This window comes from Adelges cooleyi, unplaced genomic scaffold (assembly GCF_023614345.1).
Source record: "Adelges cooleyi isolate 19-005CV unplaced genomic scaffold, UGA_ACOO_1.1 ACOO_flye_CR_arks_rails_tigmint_CR_PRNA_1, whole genome shotgun sequence".
In the NCBI taxonomy this organism is placed as follows: Eukaryota; Metazoa; Arthropoda; class Insecta; order Hemiptera; family Adelgidae; genus Adelges; species Adelges cooleyi.
In genome coordinates, this window is record NW_026095751.1 from 7390711 (window position 1) to 7411611 (window position 20901).

Genomic DNA, 20901 nt, shown 5'->3' on the forward strand with positions numbered 1-20901 from the left:
AATAACTAATAAATTAAGTTATTTATTAAATTTATTTAGCAAATTATTATATTTAATATTGTAACTTCGTTTCGGAACAGAGAAGGTATAGATTTCACGTTAATTTTCTGTCTTTGTGTCTGATCCACATCGAGTATATTCTAAAGCGTCGTTTGCAATGTTGAGAAAAATGACGTGATGTAAAAACAAATATTTTTGCGATGTTGAAAAATTATGTAGTAGGTACCTATTGTAAAATGAAAATTATGTATTTGTAAATAGTAAGGTTAGGATTTTTCACTTAAAAAGACACTGATCCCCGGAAATTACATGTCAAATTAATTTCTTCGTCAATAATTAGCCTAGCAGTAGAAAATTTATAATAAAATGGGAAAATTAGGAGAATTATAAACAGAAAACTTTTCCTCGTTACAGCAAATGATTAGGATCGGCTCAACTAGTAAACATTTTGGTTTTTTTTAATCAAACCGAATTGGTAAGGGCAGCATAATTGAAATTCGGATTTTAGTGTAGTAGGTAATGAAAAACAGGGATATTTTTAGTTTCGATGCGGATCCGAGAAGGTATTGTTTTTACAATGATAAATTATGTATTTTTCTTTTCGTGTCTGGAACCCCGACATTTTTTAAACAGCTGAGCCGATTCCTTCAATTAACAAGTATGTAGATCAGAAATTATACCTAAAAGTAGGCCAAAAATTAAAACGTTTATCCCTTCACTATCAAAATCGAGAAAACACGCAAAAAATGTCCATGTTTAAAATTACGGCGCGCTATATGTTTTTAAAAATAGTTGAATAATTAGTTTCATTTTTTTTTGCATGTCAGCCTTAATAAATGCAGGGTCATGCTATTTTCTTTGTGTCGTTCCTAATATAGTATACTTATTGCCGAAGCAAGTACAATAATTTGGGTGGAATATCAATATTGTTTTAGATACGAATGGGGGAATTTACATTTGTATTATAAGTTTATGGATTATATTTAAATAAAAAATAATTCATTTCAATATTTATTTATATAAATACCTTTCCACATTTATGCTATTAGATCTACAATTTACATAGATCTAATATAAATGTATCTTAAATATATTCGTAGATGTTAAAAAATATAAAACAAATTACATTTTGGACCACCCTCATATACATATATAATAGTAATGTTTTTAATATAAAATTTATTTATGACAAATAACACAGTTAATCCTTATACATCACGATCTTCTAAGACCATGCTACAATTTATCAAGTGTTGTATAGACAGTTCTTAGACCATATAGACATACATACAACTGCAAATTAAGGCATATTATACGTCTACGAACCCTTTTAATTTATTACTGCCTATTCAAATTTGATTAATACTGATATAATTTTCAGATATAACTGAAATTATAAAGTGCGTTTTACTCTAATATAACCAATAAAAAAACTACACTTTTATCACAATTAGAACAATAACAATAAATGTTAATAATTTTGACTTAATTCAGATCGTTATATTTAACTGACTAAAATGAACCATCCATATAGACCTCTAGAGTTGTAGTAAATAGAGATCATACTTGGATATAATTCACAAAAATATTGTCTACCGAGTATTATCAAATTTCAAAAAAATGTACCCCTATATCATATCATATTAATGAATTTAGGACAATCTTATGTGTGAGTAATTGTAACAAAATCAAAATATATTCATTCAAAAATAATATACTGAAGACAATAATATAACAATACATATTTTTATATGGATAAATTAGAAAGAAAACATGAATATTATTTTATTTTAATTATAAAAAATAGATATAATATCATATAGTATATACAATAAATAAATATTAAATTTTAATTTAACTTATTTGCTAGACATTTTACTTACACTTATACATTTTCTTCAATTTCTTTTCTAAATTTTTCAGTCAGACTTTCTACATTCTCTATAGTTCCACTTACAACAATAATTTTATTTCGAGATCGCGAGCCCTAAATAAAAATAAACATGATTTTTACTATTAGGTTGGTGTAGAATGTCATAATAACTACTTACTTTGGTCCCAGGCAGAAAGGACTCAAGTCAATTTTTCACAACATTTTTTTTTACCGTAGATTTAAAGCTTGAGTTGCTGATTTTTTGGTTTAATTGGTAAAATTGACATAAGCCCTTTTTACCAGGGACCAGATATATATATATAATCTATTATTTATATACTTTTTTTTATTTTTTGGGCAATCTTTGACTAATTCGTATTTTTTCGTTAAGAGGACGTCATACGGCATACCCCCATTTATAAAGGAGTTAGGTTTAAGCAATTTTTTGCAAAATCAGGTTAACTGTGATGTATAATTATTAGTTCAGTAATTAAGATATTTTTTTGGTAATTAATTTATTTTTCTGACTATCACAACATCTTTGACCGTCATTACAATTTTTTTTTATAACTTTGTTTTTTGAATAGTACTCTAACGCTATTTTTCATAGAAAATTGTCTATAGTACCAAATGAAAGATCAGAACTTCGTCTACGAGTCTATAAAATGTTTTTTCTATAACTTAATTGGCATTTGTTCTATGAACTTTTAAAAAAAGTAAAAATTCTTAAGTAAACAATTTCATATATTCTACGATTAATAATTTCAGAGTAGAATTGGAAATCTGAAGCAGGCTTTAGTATTTAAAATATTTAAATGTTACATCCTCTTATGTAATCTTTTTTTTTATTTTACAGAAACTATTTTTTTTAAAAAAAGTATGTTAAGTGAACTGCTCATAACATGAGTTTCTAGGCAAATAAAGTACAATACATAAACTAATATTTAAAATAGATAATTATAGTAATCTTAATAATTTGTTTGTTTTTATTTATGGTAATATTACATGTATAATGTATCTTATTAAGGAATTTGATTTGTATTTGTTACTGTAAGAAATAAATAATAAGTCTACTTTATAATGAATTTAAAATTTTAAACTTACTCGATCTAACAATAAATCACTTTTTCTGAGGCCTAATATCTTTGAAAGGTACTTGATTAGTTCTGCATTGGCTTCTCCGTCTGTGGGGGGAGCATTTATTTGAACTCCTATTCCATCAGAACTTACATCTATAATATGTTGTTATAAGATATTTTTTTAATTTAAATATTAATATTACTTATTACTATTTTAAATTAAAATATGTTGTTATATTATATACCAGTAATATTATTGTTTTTCGCTCCAGGTTTGGCATTAATTTTTATAAGGAGGTTACCAGATTTATCTTTTGTTATTGGTCCAGTAATAGCAGTCTCTAGTTTTTCTTGAGATTTTTTGGTAACTTTTTTTGGTGCCATGCTATTAGGTATTTTAATAGACATAAAAACAATATTATGAAATTTCATAAATATGGTTAATTTCACATTCGACAAAAAAAAAGTACAAAGTTATAATAACAAAAGACATATAATATGTAATAAACGTTACTTTTAATTAAAAAAAGTTGATACAATTACTTACTATCCTTACTTATTATTTATTGTCCATTGATCAATGATAAAATGATTAGCTACCTACCTTATCACAAAATAACCAGAAGGGAAACCTACGCCGGGACTGATAAGCGTCGATATTTTGTTTTTAGTGATTACGTAAATTGATCATGCTTTTTCTTGGAATTCTATAACCCATCTATTATAGTCTAGCCACAGAAAATTATTCTGTGGTCTATACTCATTACTCTGTTCTTATTCTGAACAAAGTATAGCTATTATCATTACTCTGAGAGCCTGCTGGCTATATAAAAGCACCCATGTAATCTTTTTAAAGTTTCCCTTCTGGTTATTCTGCGCAAAATTATTAACATAATTTTGGAGTGGTTCATCATAGCCCTATAAAGATTTTCTTTATAGGTCTATGTGGTTCATACTTCATTAACAACAATTATAAATTATTTATTACATCAAAATACCAGTGGTAAATAACAGGGTTCCGTTAACCGATATTTATTCGTTCAGTTCAAAATAATGTTCATGAACATTAACTAGGAATAACGTTATAACTTTTTTTACTCCAAGAACGTTATACGGAATAACGTTTTAAATTTATTTGGTCCGAGAACGTTATAACAAAAAACATTATAACTTTTTTTACCCCAAGAACGTTATACCGAATAACGATTTTAGTTTATTTGTTCCGAGAACGTTATAACGAATAACGTTTTAAATGTATTTGCTCCTCCTATAAGGACTAAATGGATTAAACACTATCGATATTTGTCAATAGTTAAAATTAAAAATTATTGAAAACTATCCAAAGTAAAGACTATCAATTATTATCCACCACTAACTGATACTGTCACAAGTCACAAGATCGACTATGATTGGCGAATGGTTTTCATTCGAACTAGACATATTTTGTTACTTGAAAATTCTCCAAATTATATAGTAATAAGGGGGAATACCTATACTTGTATCGGGCCACAGTTATCTACCGACTACTGAGATATAACCGTTTATCGGACACACAGCACACTTTACGACTGACGGTCGCTACATATTATTATTTATTACAAAATGTCCAATGGACTGTGGCTTGCGGGTAGGTACAACTAGGGACCTATATAAACAGAGTGGTAAATTATTGGTTTTATGACAACTTTATGCGGGTCGCCACTTTAGTATACAATATCTATATTATAGTCTCTAACTAATCAGTTATCAGAGTGGCGAGTGCATACGCCAGTTGATCCACAGAACATACAGAAAGGAAACTATTCAATTTTTACATGGACTCTTATGGGACGAGATAAAATCATGTCCGACATCTTGAATATGATTGAGAAATGGACAGTGCTGATACATGATATTCTGTGGTTGATCAGTGTTAATTTTTCTATATAAACAAGTATAGAGTCTATACTATAAACTTATCGTGTAACTTAAGTCCTAACACGCAGGAATTACAAAGTAAGATTGCTGAACAATGACCATGACACTGACAGTAGTCATTTGGCATGTTGTTACTGCATAATCATACAAGCAGTACCCAGTAGACAGTAGTATAGTTATATTGCTTAACTCTAAATACTCATTCTCTCCCGTTCATATTATATATTGTGGTTATAAATTCATACATTAGGTAATTATAATTATAGCAGGATAAATATCAGAATAAATATACTCTACTCATAATAATTTTCCATGAACCATTCACAGGAGTAGGTAAATGTTGATACACGTCCAACGTCGTATAATTTTATATATTTTTACTAACATCCCCGGGCGAGAAACAGTAAGCTGTCGTTTATAATTTCAACAGTAATCATGGCATCATTTCTAGCAGCACCGAGCAAACAGATCAGTCGGTACGGTGTACGTGTACTGTATACATAGAATACAGCTTACTTAATATTTTGTACACACTTCATTAAAATAATATTTTACTCTGTTGTATTGCTATGTGTATACTTCAATAACGATGGTCGTGATAATTAATGCCAATCAGTTGAGTGTACCATTAATTGTACTTGATTGAAAGAAGATCGTTAACAGAGACTGTACAAAAGGGGAATAGCGATCTGCTTAATCGAGCTATCGTTGAATTGCTGAGCAGAGAGTTCAGACAGTTCGACTACGCCGGGGACCCCTTTTGTTTAATCAACATTGTCATAACAATATCATATTGCTGGTCGCGCGAAAATACCTATAGTGTTCTATCATGCAGTACTTGCCGAACGTATGTTGGGCCACGGTCATTATAGTCCAGTACGTTCTGCTGTACGGTCTGTACAATTATGTACGCGAAGTAGACAACAGATGTACGGCAGCAGTGACGGTTGGTCATAGATCCCGCAGGGAAGTCAACATAGACGAAAATTTCGTATCTTCGTCATCCTCGCCGTCGTCATTGTTGGGAGCGAAAACCGAAAGAGAAGGCGAAAACGTTGAGTTCATCAATCCTAATTTAAGGCCTATTGTTGAGAAAGAAACCAACGACCACAACGCTGATTCCTCTTTCAACGGTACACGTGAAGAATGGTATTGGCTGAACGCTTACTCCAGAATACCCGTAAGTATAATAATGTACGTACATCGGTGTCCATCAGGGAGTCGAGGGGGAATTTAACCTCGTTGGAAAAATAAAATGATACATGACAATAATCTCTACTTAACTATTTTATACTGGTTCTGACAACAGTTTGATTTCTAATAATTTTATTACACGATTCTCCCTTGGAAATTACCAGATGTACGCCATTGTGTATGCTTAAAATTAAAGCATCAATAAAGTCGAATAGTAAATACTAAATCGAGTATAGTAAGATATTTTTGTAGATAAATGAAGAAAATATATTATGTAGGCTAGCTTACGGGTAATGGATATCTTAAAATTACCACCAGGGAAGCAATTGGAAATATAAGGTCTTTAATGACGCAAAAAGTTTAAATCCAATAAAAATTATTTAAGTAGCGCGTGCTCGGCATTACACATTAATCAATTCAAGGCTGGAAATTCGAGGAAAATAAAATAAAAGAAGATAAATGTAATATCGAGGTCATTGACATTATTAAATAAAAGGCCTAAAACCTAAACTAAAGGCTTATAGTAGGCACTAGGCTACAATCATAAGTTACGAACCATTCAAAACTCACCTCAAGTTCTTTAAAAACAAATTACAATACATTTCATAATATATTATACATTAATACATTTTAGCTTCATTTTTTGTTTGGTGTGTGATAACATGATAACGCACTTTTTCCCGTGGACCGAATTATTCGTGTAGCACCTCTATAGATACAAAATCCTATGCGGTTGGTACTTTAGTAGGTCAAAAGTTGAAAAAGTCAATTCATTCATCCACAAAACCGAGAAAAACTGAAAAACAAATTAACCTGGGTTTCAACCTTCAACTTTGATATTTTATAACTTAGCGAAAAACGATCAGATTTTTAAATTTAATTAGTACTATTACAGTTAGGTTCTAACACATTTCAAATGTAGGGCTCATGTATGATGTATTATATAACCCTACGGTTATGACAGAACATCTGGAATATACATATTATGATTTTATAGCTATTATCGTTTATTGGTTGCTACTTGTCATAAACTGCAACACAGCGAATAGAGATCATTTTTGCACCAATTAATAAACTCATGCTCTTATTGAAAAATACCATTGGAATAATTGTATTCGCAGGTAGCTGCTTTACAAGGATTCTGTGCTTCTACAAGAGATTATTGTCCACCAGGTAAAGAAGGTCCTACAGGTCCTCGTGGGGAACCTGGCCCTAAAGGCCTACCAGGTTCAAAAGGTAAATATTATAATATTGAAATAGAGTAGGATTCCTTCGAAAGCTTCAATAGTTATGTATACAATATCTGATACCACATATTACATTATTACCAAATAATAATCTGTTGTATTCGATAATTAATTGTAAATATTGTTATAGAGAGTACGATAGAATCCGATTTGTATTTATACATTTTCTATTTGAAAAAAATATATATATTTTAGATTTTAATGAAAAAATGTAATTTTATTATTGTGTAAGGTGATCAAGGCCAAAGAGGACCGATCGGCGTTGAAGGTCCACGTGGTCCAACAGGATTACCAGGACCGGTTCGTAGGTGTCGAGAAAAAACTCGGCGTTGTATATATTTATAAAATAATTTTTTTTTTTTATTATGAAGTATACATTTTTTTATACATTTCTAGGTGGGTCCTAAAGGTCAGAAAGGAGACAGTGGAAAAACAGGGAATTCGGGTATGTATAATTTGTCATTAGCCATGATGCGAGGCTTCTTCTCGAAAAGAAATTAGCTATTTACCGTTCCCCACTTAGCTGACGTTAAGTCGACAAAAGTCTCTAATCAATAACTTTTGTAACCATAGTGTTAACTAAAAGGCTTGAGAAGTTAAGACTACTAGTAAATATTTTAGTCTTTTCTTTATTAATAAAATTGAAATGTTAGTTATTAATAAAAATAAAAGTTTTCCAGTATTTTAATTTTTAGGCCCCCTCAACTCTTATAAGTAAGCTACATATATATAAGGTACTTTTAATTCTTTTAAAACATAAAGAGAATGTGGTTGTTTGAACAACGCATTACTCTCTTAACTTTTCTACCAAAAATAAAAATACTTTGGCTATAACTTTTCCTCTTCATTAAAATACATTTATATTTTTTAAGGTTTGGACGGGCGTGATGGTATACCAGGAGAACCAGGATTGGATGGAGTACCAGGAAAAAATGGGCTCGACGGTAAGTATATTTAAAAGCCAGTACAATAGGGTCGGGGCATAGTAGGAACAGAGCATATAATAGGAGTGGTAGACAGGTCTACAGAAATTATAACTGAAATTGATAAAATTACTTTAAAAAAACGCTTCGAGGTGAATCTGTTCTTCAAACCAAGCAAAAAAATGTACTTTATCTATAATTTGATTTACACTCTAAGCAAAGAAAGTATGTATTGATTTGAATGTGTTTAAGCTTTCGCGGATTGATGTATCACATGAATAATTTTCGGATATATCCGCGTCAATGGTTGTTAACCAACGATGGACTAGATGGACCCTGCAAAGGGTCCGAAACGTTGGTTAACAACCATTGACGCGAATATATCCGAAAATTATTCATGTGATATGTATTGATTTTTTTTATTATCACTCTTTTAGTAGGAGTGCATTAATTTATAATTGTTTCTTTTTAGAACATTTACAAATTATCCAACACATTGGCTTAAGTTACCTAGTATACTTTAGCAAAGGCAATTTTTTTCACTTATCTTTACTATGCGTAAAAAAAAAATATCAAATATAAATATTAAAAAACGCAAAATGTATCTATAAAACATCTAATTTGATTTTGGTTAGGCTTTTGGTTGACTTTGTTATTAACAAGAAAGTTTAGAGCTAGACAAATGCAATTTTCACCTATTTCAGCTCACACCCATGATTTTCTCGGTAGCTCGCAGGTTCAATCCTGGCCTGGAAGCTTTTATTTAAAAGTTATTTTATCACTTTCATTTAATATCATTCTTATAGACCTACCTATCTAACTATGTTTCGATCCACCTGTACTGGCTTATTTTTATTAGATAATGCTCAGATTGTTAGGATGTCAGGAGCTAGTTTTATCTGTATTAATTTAAACCTTAGCCTGTGTACTAGATTTTACTTTCTTACTTTACTCTTATGTTTATACTATTTTATGTATTTTTACAATTTTTTCTTGTACTTGATTTTGCTGTACTTTTTTTTTACTGCAATTTTTAATTGTTTTTTAATATTTCAAAATAATATGACGACAATATTTAGATAACATCAAATGATAAATAATGGAAAAACATAAAATAAAAATATTGTATTTTAAAAATTATCGTTGTGCTTAAAGAATAGTAAACGATCCTATAGGATCCTATTTTATTTATTTAGCGTATGGCTTATAGCAGATTGGATGCCATTACCAAATAACGAGTTTCACTGTTTCGAAACGTCACCATGATGCACACCGTTCTTGCTTTTTTTGTCATTTCATTTTTTTGCTTGCTTTTTCCCCTAGTGACAGATTCCTATGTATTTAAGTATGGATCGAGGATCAATTATAATATTATAAATTAATTATTCTGTTTTAAGGCATACCGGGCAAAGACGGGTCGCCAGGATTGGATGCAACTTGCTTAAACGGTACGGATGGGAAACCTGGCGACATGGGACCGATGGGACCTCCTGGGCCAATTGGCCCTAAAGGTATCTAAACTTAAAATAAATTATTTTATGAACAATTTTAAGTGTTTTTTTCGAAATCTTATAGTAATAAGAATGCATATCGAGCTCGTATTATCTATTTTATTTAATTTTAAGGGTTAACTGGTCCCAAAGGCCGTCCTGGAAAACCTGGATTGGATGGTTTGCCGGGAAAACCGGGTCTTAGTGCTTACAATTACTCGTTAAATGGAGTACCTACTTCAGACTTCCTCGTAGCACCAACTATTGTTGGGCAGTCGGACTTGAAGAACATTACTGTCAACGAAGGCGATAATTTACGATTGCGTTGCGTGGTCACGGGAAAACCCACACCGCAAGTCAAATGGCATAAGCTCGACACGTCTACGATTCCTATGGGATCTTGGAAAGGTATACAGTATAAACCTTTATACTGTATGATTCAGTGATAAATGGTGACATTTTATTTATTCATTGCATAGAGGAATCCGTTACCGGACATTCTATTAACATCACCAAAATCAATCGACTCCATATGGGACGGTATAGGTGCGTAGCAGAAAATGGCATAGGTCCAGCCGCGATACAGAATTTTTTGATTGAAACACATTGTGAGTATTATGCAAGCGGAAGATTTGTGGTTGAAAATGGAGTACTATGATTATTGATTGTATTCAAGGAAGTACTCGTATCATCATGATATGTCTAATGTAAAATGTTCATGTTATGTTACATTATATATTAAATTCTGTTGGATCACCTATATATTATATTATCGTATTGTCTTATAAGATTTTAAACGATTGACATATTATGACGATTATAATATTTTGACCGATGATAAATAAATGAAATAACTATCCGCTTTAGTTCCCCCGTTGATTTCCGTGCAGAACCAACACGTGGCGGCTGCACTGAACCGTACTACTTTCTTCGAGTGCGAAGTCGAAGCTTTCCCCTACGCCGTACATTACTGGGAACGTGATGGCGAAATACTGGAAAACGACGATAAGTATATGATTACCCGAATTGACATATCCAACTACAGTTACAAATTCATAACGCAGTTGAACATAACTTCGGTAAGTGCAACCGACAACGGTACGTATTACTGCGTGAGCAAAAATGACGAAGGCACCACAGCTGGCAACATAACACTGTACAGTAAGCACTGCAGTTGTAAATTTACCTATATTATACAAATAGAAATTTAATTATTTAATTAAAATCATTTTGCAGTAATCGATCCGACACTTGTAACACCTCCGCCGTACATAGACCCTAATAACAAGGTCAAATTCGGGAAAATACCACCGGAACTCGTGGGAGTGGACGACATTTGCCCGCCAGTTATTATTTGTCCGACCTGCCCGAAAACAAAAGAAACCAAAGAGTGCAAAGAAGAGTTGACTGTAGACGATTTGCTTGGTCATCAACCGCTCGCTGTGTATCAGTTGTTTAAAGGTTCCATCAAAGGCCTCGCAAACCGCACTTTGGGTATCTACTGAGCACGACAAAAGCTGTGAAAACTAACAGCTGTAAATATGAATATCTGCAATGAATTATAATCGACAATGCTTATTTATTGTAGACTGTCAAGTGTATGCTGTTGGCAAACCGGTTTTCAATAAGTATTCAAACTTTACGTTGGGAAGTTGGATGAAAGATCCGTCACCGCGCACATCAAATGATACCATTTGGATAACGGCCATTGAACAGCGGAGAACACTTTTTGAGTTTACGAATAAAGCAGCATTTAAAACCAACGGTCCAACGAAACAATACGATTTGAATGTAGAGTTCTACGTAAGTACACATATTTTAATATAGTTCAAAACCCATATAAATGATTTGACGTGATTGACGATTACTGATCGCTGATCACATGTTAATTTGACCAACTCGAATTGATTTTTAGCAATTTTTTTTATAAAAAAATCCTTTAAATATAACTTAGTTAAGTAGCTAAAGAACTCGTACATCTTTACAAAATTAAAATCAGGCTATCATAAGTACTCAAAATGTTGTCAGGCTTTTTGGTCTAAAAACAAACCACTTTAAATTCCCTTAAGCCACACTCTTTATGTGACTGTTACATTACAAATTCGTTATTGTAAATATTATGAAAATCTTTATAGACCATAACTTTATATAAACCATAGTTCATCTATATTTTGATATACACACACTTCTAGGGTAATGGTCATGTCATATACCGAGGTTCATTTTATTTCCACGAAAGAAACACTGCTAATATTCGAAAATATGATCTGCGTGAAGAGAACACTACAGAAATGATGAAGGTGCCGTATTTAAATGCTACTAATCCCAACAACCTTTTGTATACAACCAAGTAATGTACTATAACACAAATAGCTATAGGATAATAAGAACATTTCATTTTTTATGCTTTTAGAATAAATTATTTAGACATGGCAGTAGATGAAAACGGATTGTGGGCTATTTACGGTTTAGAAGATTCCAATAACACTGCAGTGCTGCGGCTCAATCCTGACAACTTGGCAATTGAATATGGCTGGAATGTTAGCATCAAGCATGAACGAGCGGGAGACATGTTTATCGTTTGTGGTGTACTTTATGTAGTGCACAGTGTTACCGAGAGAAACACAACTATCAGGTGAAATATAATTATTATAATATTTTTTTTTGTATAATACACAAAGAGATATAATATGTATATCTGCGCAAACATTTTAAAACATCAATTAAAACATACCTGTATTTGAGTATAGGTTTGCGTTGGATTTATACAAAAACGTCCGTTTAAACGATGTCGATTTGTCGTTCACCAATCCGTTTGCACACACGTCATTGGTACAATACAATTCACTGACGAGAGAATTATTTACTTGGGATCAGGGAAATTTGTTGACGTACCCAATCAGGTACCACGACATGGACAGTAACAGTACTAACGGCGAGTTAAATACAGAAATTAATTTTATGACTGGAATAGATTCTTATAATTAATGACTAATTATTTCTAATAAGGAATATCTGTAAAAAAATTAAATAGAATAATTGTCATTGTTATATTTTGGTCACCGTCAAATAAAAAAAGCTAGTATCTTGTAAATAGAAAGCAGTTCATTTCCTTATGCATAAAAATGATAAATATATTTAATTAATTAAATGCCATTTTTTTATAATTACATTAATTATTATATACCTTTTGTAATAATGAGTTGTTTTTCAATATATTTACTGAAATTACTTTTAAAAAAAAATTATTTGCTTATTATTATTACTATTATTATTTGTATTACAATATATATATATTATATATTAGTTGACCAATCCAACATTTTTATACTGTCCAAGAGTTATTAGTATAATGATGACTTTTCTAAATCAGAATCGATCTAAATATTTAAAAAAATAACACTACAATAAGAATTAATTATTAAATAAATAATGAGTAGTTTTTGTAGTTAGGTACTGAACTTTTCTTTTTTCTGATAGAAATATGTTGCTAATTGCTAGTACTGCTAGTATCTAAAGGCAGGCGCACACGGTAGACTTTTTGTCGCGCCACTATTTCATCTTTTTCACAAAGTCTGTACAGTCATATGTAGGTGGCCACACGGAGCGACACAGCTTTTCAGTTGCTCTGGCCGCCGTCTGAAGGGCGACGAAACTGTCCTAACCTAACCTAATGGAGCGCAACAAAGACAAAAAAGTTGTGCAACAAAAAGTCTCACGTGCGTGCCCGCCCTAATTTAACAACCACCAACTGCAGCGTAATTATGATCGAAAACAAATGTCTCATAGGAATTAGACGGTGCTCGTTGTAATAATTGTTATAACGTGTAACAGCTAGTAAATCTTTAGGGACAATATCTTTTTGTAATCTTTTTAAAGCAACCTTTCAAATTAGACATAACTTAATAGTGATTAAATTCAAATTTATAACTATTTGAAAAAAAACTAAATGTTGACTTACAGGCTACAGCATATTTACAATATCCTTAACCCGACTTCCAATTACTAATTATGTCGCATTTTCTTTAAAATGTTATGTACGTATCCGGTGACTTTTTTAAAGTTTCATTTCTAATGCTTCTACTCACAATATCGTTTTATATAGTTTCATTCTGAGGCACTCTAAAAAGAGTTTTCGAGGTATCGTGTGGGCTAGGATTATATAAACAACTTGACGTTTTTAAAAATAATAAGTTTCAAAACCACATGAATGATTATAATGTTGAACACACTGTGATAATTCAAAAATGTCTGTAGATAGTAATATTAATTGGCATTCAAGATATTAAATTGATAATTACATAAGTTAATTATAGGTAACGTTCCTAATAGTAAGAGTAGATATTTGTTTAATAAATATGGCGAAAATATCAGTACTATTCAACAAAAATTAATGGTCACATTTAATATTTTTATTAGCAAATAGTAATAAAAGATTTCATAGATTTAACTTTTAAATTATTTAACATAGGTATTTATGTAACAACTGTAACATACCTTCTGGTCATTTATTTTCGAATAATAGCCGTAGTGTTTTCTTAAGAGGCCGTTCACCCACCCGTTATTTTCTTCAAAAAACCCGCCTTGCGCGGCGTAATTTTATAATCAAACCTAAGAAACCAAAATTTCATATAATATAGACAACAACATTATCTGTGCTCTATAATGGCCTTTTTTAAATATTTCAACCAGTTAATGAATAATTAATTAAGAAAAAACTTTTTTAAAAATGATATAGCGTCGGTTGTATTAGGTATATCGAATAAATACGGGTACTGAAGCACAGATAATTTTGTCATGTATATGTATGAATTTCTTTTCTTAACTATATATGCAGCCTGAGAAAATTTAAGCCACGCAAAGCAGTTTTGATGGGGAAAAAATGTAATTTATCCTATAGAAATGACTGTGATAGTCTGACAAAAAAATGGCAATCAACAAAGTATCCTCATTACTGTATTAGTAAGTATACATTATAGTTCAAACTTTAAATTAAGATTTTTCGAAAAATTGCCTATACTCTACTCCTTAGGAATGGCCGATGTAGCGACCTCTTAACTAATTTTAAATTAAAATAATTTTTGAAGTGATTTTTTCCTCGGATTTATTACTTTACATTTAATTATACAGCACATTTAACTATTTTTTTTATACAAGTAATTAAATTAGTGTAAATAAAACAAATATTCATATAAACACTGTTTTTTTCAGAAATATTTAATAAATTAAAAGAAAATTACATAAACGTTGTTTTATAAATCATCACCAAGCATTATGCTTTTCAATTTTTTCGGGCATCGACGGAATATTTTGCATCTCAGATAGATCGCACCACAATCGCTTAATTAGGATTTATTATTGTATTTCATGACCGCATTATAAGCGGCCGTTTCCAGTCCTTAGTATCTTAGTTCGTGTTTATAAATTATATTTAATATTCAATGGTATAATTTTTCAAATGGTATTGGACTTAGTTATAACCTAACCAAAAACAAAAAGGACCACGAAAGGTGATGTTGGACGTCATCATTATTCGCCATAACCAAAGTGGTAACTTTTTATCATTTGAGAACCTATGACTATAGGAACCTATGACTGAAATATGCCCACCCACATGCCCAGTTTGGCTCTGTTTCTCTCGCACATACCTTGGTAACATTATTAGGTTTTAATGTGCGGTCCATTTAAAATATCCATGCGCTCGAGCCATTTCATGGTTATCACAAATTACTGACATACCTGTTTTCTATCATGATAAGAAATAATTTTTAGTTTGTTGTTTGTGGCATTCTGTGGAGTGTGTACGCGTTTCATATCAATAGTTGTGCAAGGGGGGAAATGATTGGGCGTCGTTTTATTAGTTGAACGGCTATTGGACATCTGCTTTTGTTCTGATGAAATTTGTCCATCCGACAATTTTGGTTGGACGTGACTATTTTAGCGGCAAATAGACATAATTTGACTATAGTGCAGTCTTCAACGATGTCTGTATTTTTAGTCAACCCGTAAGTGTTTTTTGGGTTAATATAATATGTTTAAACATTACATAATTCGACTACCCATTGCAGAAGCACTGAAGAAGAAGAAGAAGACAACCCGACTGAAGAGGGTTCAAATGCTATTACTATATCTGTGGAAGATAATCCAACATGTAACGTAGCTGCTCTGAATCAATTTTGGCCCAAAGTAATCGAAGATATAAGAAAGATTGGAACGGTAAGAATAACTTTAAGTGCAGACAATAAAATAATTATATAGTATTAAACAATTTTGTTTTATTATATTTATGTAGTTAGATTTAAAAACACAAGCTTTACCACTGGCTAGGATAAAAAAAGTAATGAAGTTGGATGAAAATGTTAAAATGATTAGTGCCGAAGCACCAATGTTATTTTCGAAAGCTGCAGAGATATTCATTAACGAATTGACATTACGTGCATGGATTCACACGGAAGATAATAGACGACGAACATTGCAACGAAATGATATTGCAATGGCTATTACGAAGTATGATCAGTTTGATTTCCTCATAGATATAGTGCCTAGGGAAGAAGCAAAAATTGTGACCAGAACTGTATCGGATAACAAGACCACGTTGAACCCTGAGCAGGTATTATGGCTATTACATAAAATATTGTTGTTCTTTTTATTTTAATTATATTTTATTTAATAATGGTTTGTTATAGGTTCAGTATTATTTTCAATTAGCTCAGCAACAGCAAGCCAGTAATCAATCTACGTCAAACGCTGCACAAACCATTCAAATATTGCAGCCAGTATCCAATCAACAAGTAGTAACATTAAGCGGTGGTTCACAGGAACAAGTTAATATAGAGAATGCAAGTAGATTTTTAAATTTCATAGTTGTGATACTAAATTTCTTAGTCACATATTTTGGTTTATTAATAAATTAATTTATGACATCACCATGACTAAATAAACAGGCATGATTGCTAAATGATGAAATTTTTGTATCTGCGCATTTGCCCCAGTCATGGAAGAAGTTATAACATATAATGAAAAATAACATATAATATAATATAATAACTTATTTTATATTATATTTCAGGAACTTAATAATAAATAAGTTTGCTTTATACTTAAAAATTAATTAATTATAAATTTTAAATATTTTAATTACTTTACAAAACTTTTTTTTTTTAAAGATTGTAAATAATACTTCAAATATAAGTACAAACACTTCGACAACTGTTTCTGGCAGTCAGCCACAAGTAATACAGTTGCAAGGAAGCTCTCAAACTCTTAATTCAAATGGAGGTGGAGTACTTCAGTTAGTTCAACAAGTAATCACGCCTTCAGGAGAAATTCAACATATACCTGTAAGTTGTATCATTTATCAACTTTTGTTATGTAGAAGGGTGATATTAAATAATGATTGCAAAGTTAAGATTACTTTGTAATAAAACGTAGGTATTGGCTATCTATGACCTATCCAAAAACTTATATTTATTAACTGATTTATCTACATATGAACATCTGAATTGGGTTTTAGGCTATGCATTAATTCACTACTTTCTTCAATACTACCTTTTTTTTTTTTGCAAACAAAAAAAAGTTGTACCAAGTTAAACATTATTAATTCCTTGCTATAAACTATTGTATAATTGCCAAAGTTAAATTACTTTTAGCATAGTTACAATTAATTAATCCTTAGCCGAACAAAAGCCAGGTGTAAAATATAGCTATAAGACAATGGTATAATTAATTTAAAAAAAAAACATGTTTTAATAAAGTAATGAAAATTTAGTACCTTTTTAACTTTAAAGTATTATTTTTGGAACACAAGCCTATTTACTTCCCAGTTTTAATATGATATTCCTTAAGCGAGTCCCACACGACTAGTGTACTTGACGATCATCATCATCGTGGATGCTCGCAGAGTTATCGTCTTTCGTGTGGCGAATATAGACAATTGTAGACGATGAACTCCGGTGGTGAGAAAATCTCAGCAATAGTTAATAAGAACATTTGTTATCCCTTTGATTCGTGTCACATTTGTCGACAATCATCAGGAAACACCGAGTAAAAATAATCGTCATACTTTACGATTAAATATCTCCTACACGACTCGTAAAGTATAGCGATTGACGATTATTTGCCAAATATGCGAGTCGTATGGGACCTGCTTTAGATATGGTTCTACAAATATATATTAATTAGTTTATGCATATAAATATAATATGGAAAATTTAATTTTTACAATATCATTATTTTTTAAAAATCAGATACAACTGAACTCAAATCAGATGCAAATGCTTCGTATGCAAGTACAAAATTCGCCTCAATCTCAACAAGTTCAAGTGGTCCAAGCAGCACAACCACAAATTATACAAGTAAGAAATTTGTGTTTTTTTTTTAGGTAATTATTAATGAACTAATGTTCTTATTAGGTGGCATCACAAGCTAATGGACCAACACCAGTTTATATATCACAACCTGCAAATCCATCAACTAGTACAGAATAAATAATTAAATTACATTTTAAACTACTTTGTAAATTCAGAATTATGAAAATGAAAATTATCAGTGTGTACTGTAACTTAATAATTTATAAACTTTAATATCAATGTATAAAGCAGAATATTATTTAGGATTTTTGAATTATTACGTATTTTTTCTTTTCATCTCCATTATTATTTATTTGAACTTGGAAGTCGTTGGAATATCGTTTGGTTTCATTTTTTGAGCATATGAAAGTTTTTGTTTTGCTTTGGTGAAACTTTTAAGTAAACGTAAAGCTTTACCCCAAGAATGATACAATTTGGCATTATGTTTAGAATAACGATCTGCATATTGTCTTGTTTCTTTGGCCGTACAGCATACTTTACTAAATGCATATTTTTTTAAATAACATTTACATAATTTGTATACAGCTTACATAAATATTTCATTACTTTTGTTTCTTCATATTCTGTATTGGTCGTTATGACATGTAATAGTTTTTTAGCTTTACTATATTTCACAGTAGCTTTTTCTATATTTTTAATTTAAATAAGTCGTTTCCTTCTGTATGGAATTTCATCGCCTTGTTTAAGATTTTTTGATATCGGTTTGGATCTCGAACGTCTTCATCAAACAACAAACTGTATTCTTGAGAATAATAGTTTACAAGATCAATTTCAAAATAAATTGTTGCGTTTGCTGGTACACGTGGTGGGCAACCTAATTCTCTGAAGGCTAAGTTTGGATGAATTAAAAATCTAGCATGTTCACCCTTTCTCATTGTTTTAATGGCAATTTCTAATCCTAGCAGAAGTTGACACGAGCCTAATGTATTATGGTGGGGTTGTTTGCCATGTATATATGTCACATCTAATGGTTCAATAATATTTTCAAAATGAGTAATATAGTGAATTAACACAATACTATCTTCTAGAATAATTTGACCAACTCATAAAAAATTTTAAAAAAGCAATTATTTTCATTTTTGGGAACATAATTTAAAATAATTCAATTTTTAATGTCCTTCTAGTAGGCAAACCTTTTGTTGGTAAAAGTTGGAGTACATAAGTCTGTTTTGCAGTATGTAGGAGCTTAAATTACAATGAATTCAGAGGTCTTGTTTATCGTGTCAAAGTTGACTGAAGGTAATTTTTGACAATTTCAATGAGATAGAAGACATTTCAAGTAAAAACATTTGTGCCTAAATAACCAGCAAGATAATTAGACATTTGTTAAAAGCAAAACGGAAAGAGTGCAAGATGATAAGTGCCAATCAGCTTTTTATTTTTTAGTACAAAATATATATATATCTAAAAATAAGAGAATTATCATTTATTAAACTAAAAATGTTTAGACTATTAAAGTACCTTTTAGGTACAGTTTATGATCTGTAAATTTACTACATGGAGAAATTGGCTCAGTGGTTTAGGAGAAATCAGGGATCCAGACGAAAAAAAAATAAAACATCATTATAAAAACAATACCTTCTTAGCTACACATCGAAGCTAAGTACTCATTATATTAACCAAATAAAACTAATAAATTGAACTGAAAGTAAAAAAGTTGTATAAGTATATATTATATTTTAAAGAAATAGATAAAATAAAGATTCAGATGAATAGAGAAGGGGTTATGGACTTAGATTGTTGTTCATGGTATGGTCCTAATCCATAATTAAATAAATCCATAATTATAATATTATTTTTTAAAATTATTATTTAATAATTATTATTTTTCACTGATGATCCTTGTTATATTATTCAGTCGCATTTATTATAACAGCCGGTTTATTAGTGAAAGCTTTACGATTTACTCACAGGATATTTAGAAAAAGATATTAAGTTCTACGATTTATCCATAAGAAGCGCTAGCAGTCACTCACTTTTTTAAATTTTTAGAAAAGAACTCTTGTGGCCGCTTTTTTATATGCTATAGCTTGATATGCAACCAGTTTATTTAAAGCCGTGCTGATGATCCTTGTTGTATTTAGTCGCGTTTATCATAACGATCGTTTTATCAGTGCTGATAAACCTATCTATAGCCGTAGTGAGACCTCTACATTCTGTACGATCAATGTGTTCCCATTTTTTTGGGGATTTCTTTAAAAAAAAGTGATTACTATATTCAATATTCCTTCTCTAAAATTTCCCCCTCTAATTATTCTATCAATTTTTCTCAGAATGTCTATTACTTAATTCATACCTTCATCCGCTGCTATTTCCGCACACCGGCACACCAATCCTTGTATTAATCCCTACCAGAGGACATTATTACTCTATAAGTATAACCCTTTTCGTATTTATTTTGCTTTCCTGAAAAACAACAAAATAATAAATACCCATATTGACTTCCACCTCTCACTTCTTCTACTAATTCTCTACTTCCAACAGCCTATTTTTACTTTATACTGATCACTTGTATCTAAACGCAAGTTTAACTTATAGGCGCAACGGTGATGTTTACATTGTTGACACTACAAGGGTTGGGTTGACCTGCATACGCGTGACTGGTGTAACAGCTCCTGCTTTTTGACGGATTTTACACCGGATGTCGATCTGACACAAGTAACAAGCTCTCATTTGTCCCGGATAAAGATACCGCGGGAGTATACTGATGCCTTCCACGGGGATATTACTACTAATATAATATATATTATAATACAATTTTTAAAGTGTTATATAAATGTAACACAATGATTTAATACAGTTTTTAACC

At 30.9% G+C, this 20901-nt stretch overlaps 3 protein-coding genes across 3 annotated transcripts; 2 read left to right on the top strand and 1 right to left on the bottom strand.

Annotated features, from left to right (window-relative positions):
• Positions 1-1836: 1836 nt before the first annotated feature.
• Positions 1837-3524, bottom strand: LOC126834148 (UPF0235 protein C15orf40 homolog). Its single transcript, XM_050565874.1, has 3 exons — positions 3198-3524; positions 2978-3105; positions 1837-1987 (listed from the first exon to the last, which is right to left on the bottom strand). Exons 1-3 carry the CDS (start codon positions 3382-3384, stop codon positions 1886-1888), a joined length of 417 nt encoding a protein of 138 aa, XP_050421831.1. The 5' UTR covers positions 3385-3524; the 3' UTR covers positions 1837-1885.
• Positions 3525-5558: 2034 nt separating this feature from the next.
• LOC126847631 (uncharacterized) lies at positions 5559-12872 on the top strand. Its single transcript, XM_050587937.1, has 14 exons — positions 5559-6049; positions 7185-7299; positions 7543-7610; positions 7707-7755; positions 8183-8254; positions 9631-9744; positions 9859-10131; positions 10203-10331; positions 10591-10884; positions 10960-11217; positions 11312-11526; positions 11916-12073; positions 12137-12358; positions 12474-12872. Exons 1-14 carry the CDS (start codon positions 5699-5701, stop codon positions 12709-12711), a joined length of 2556 nt encoding a protein of 851 aa, XP_050443894.1. The 5' UTR covers positions 5559-5698; the 3' UTR covers positions 12712-12872.
• A 2326-nt stretch (positions 12873-15198) lies between these two features.
• Positions 15199-18368, top strand: LOC126834934 (nuclear transcription factor Y subunit gamma-like). The gene is made up of 7 exons (XM_050567175.1): positions 15199-15728; positions 15792-15939; positions 16016-16333; positions 16410-16562; positions 16890-17063; positions 17970-18077; positions 18135-18368. Exons 1-7 carry the CDS (start codon positions 15706-15708, stop codon positions 18207-18209), a joined length of 999 nt encoding a protein of 332 aa, XP_050423132.1. The 5' UTR covers positions 15199-15705; the 3' UTR covers positions 18210-18368.
• The last annotated feature ends 2533 nt before the right edge of the window (positions 18369-20901 follow it).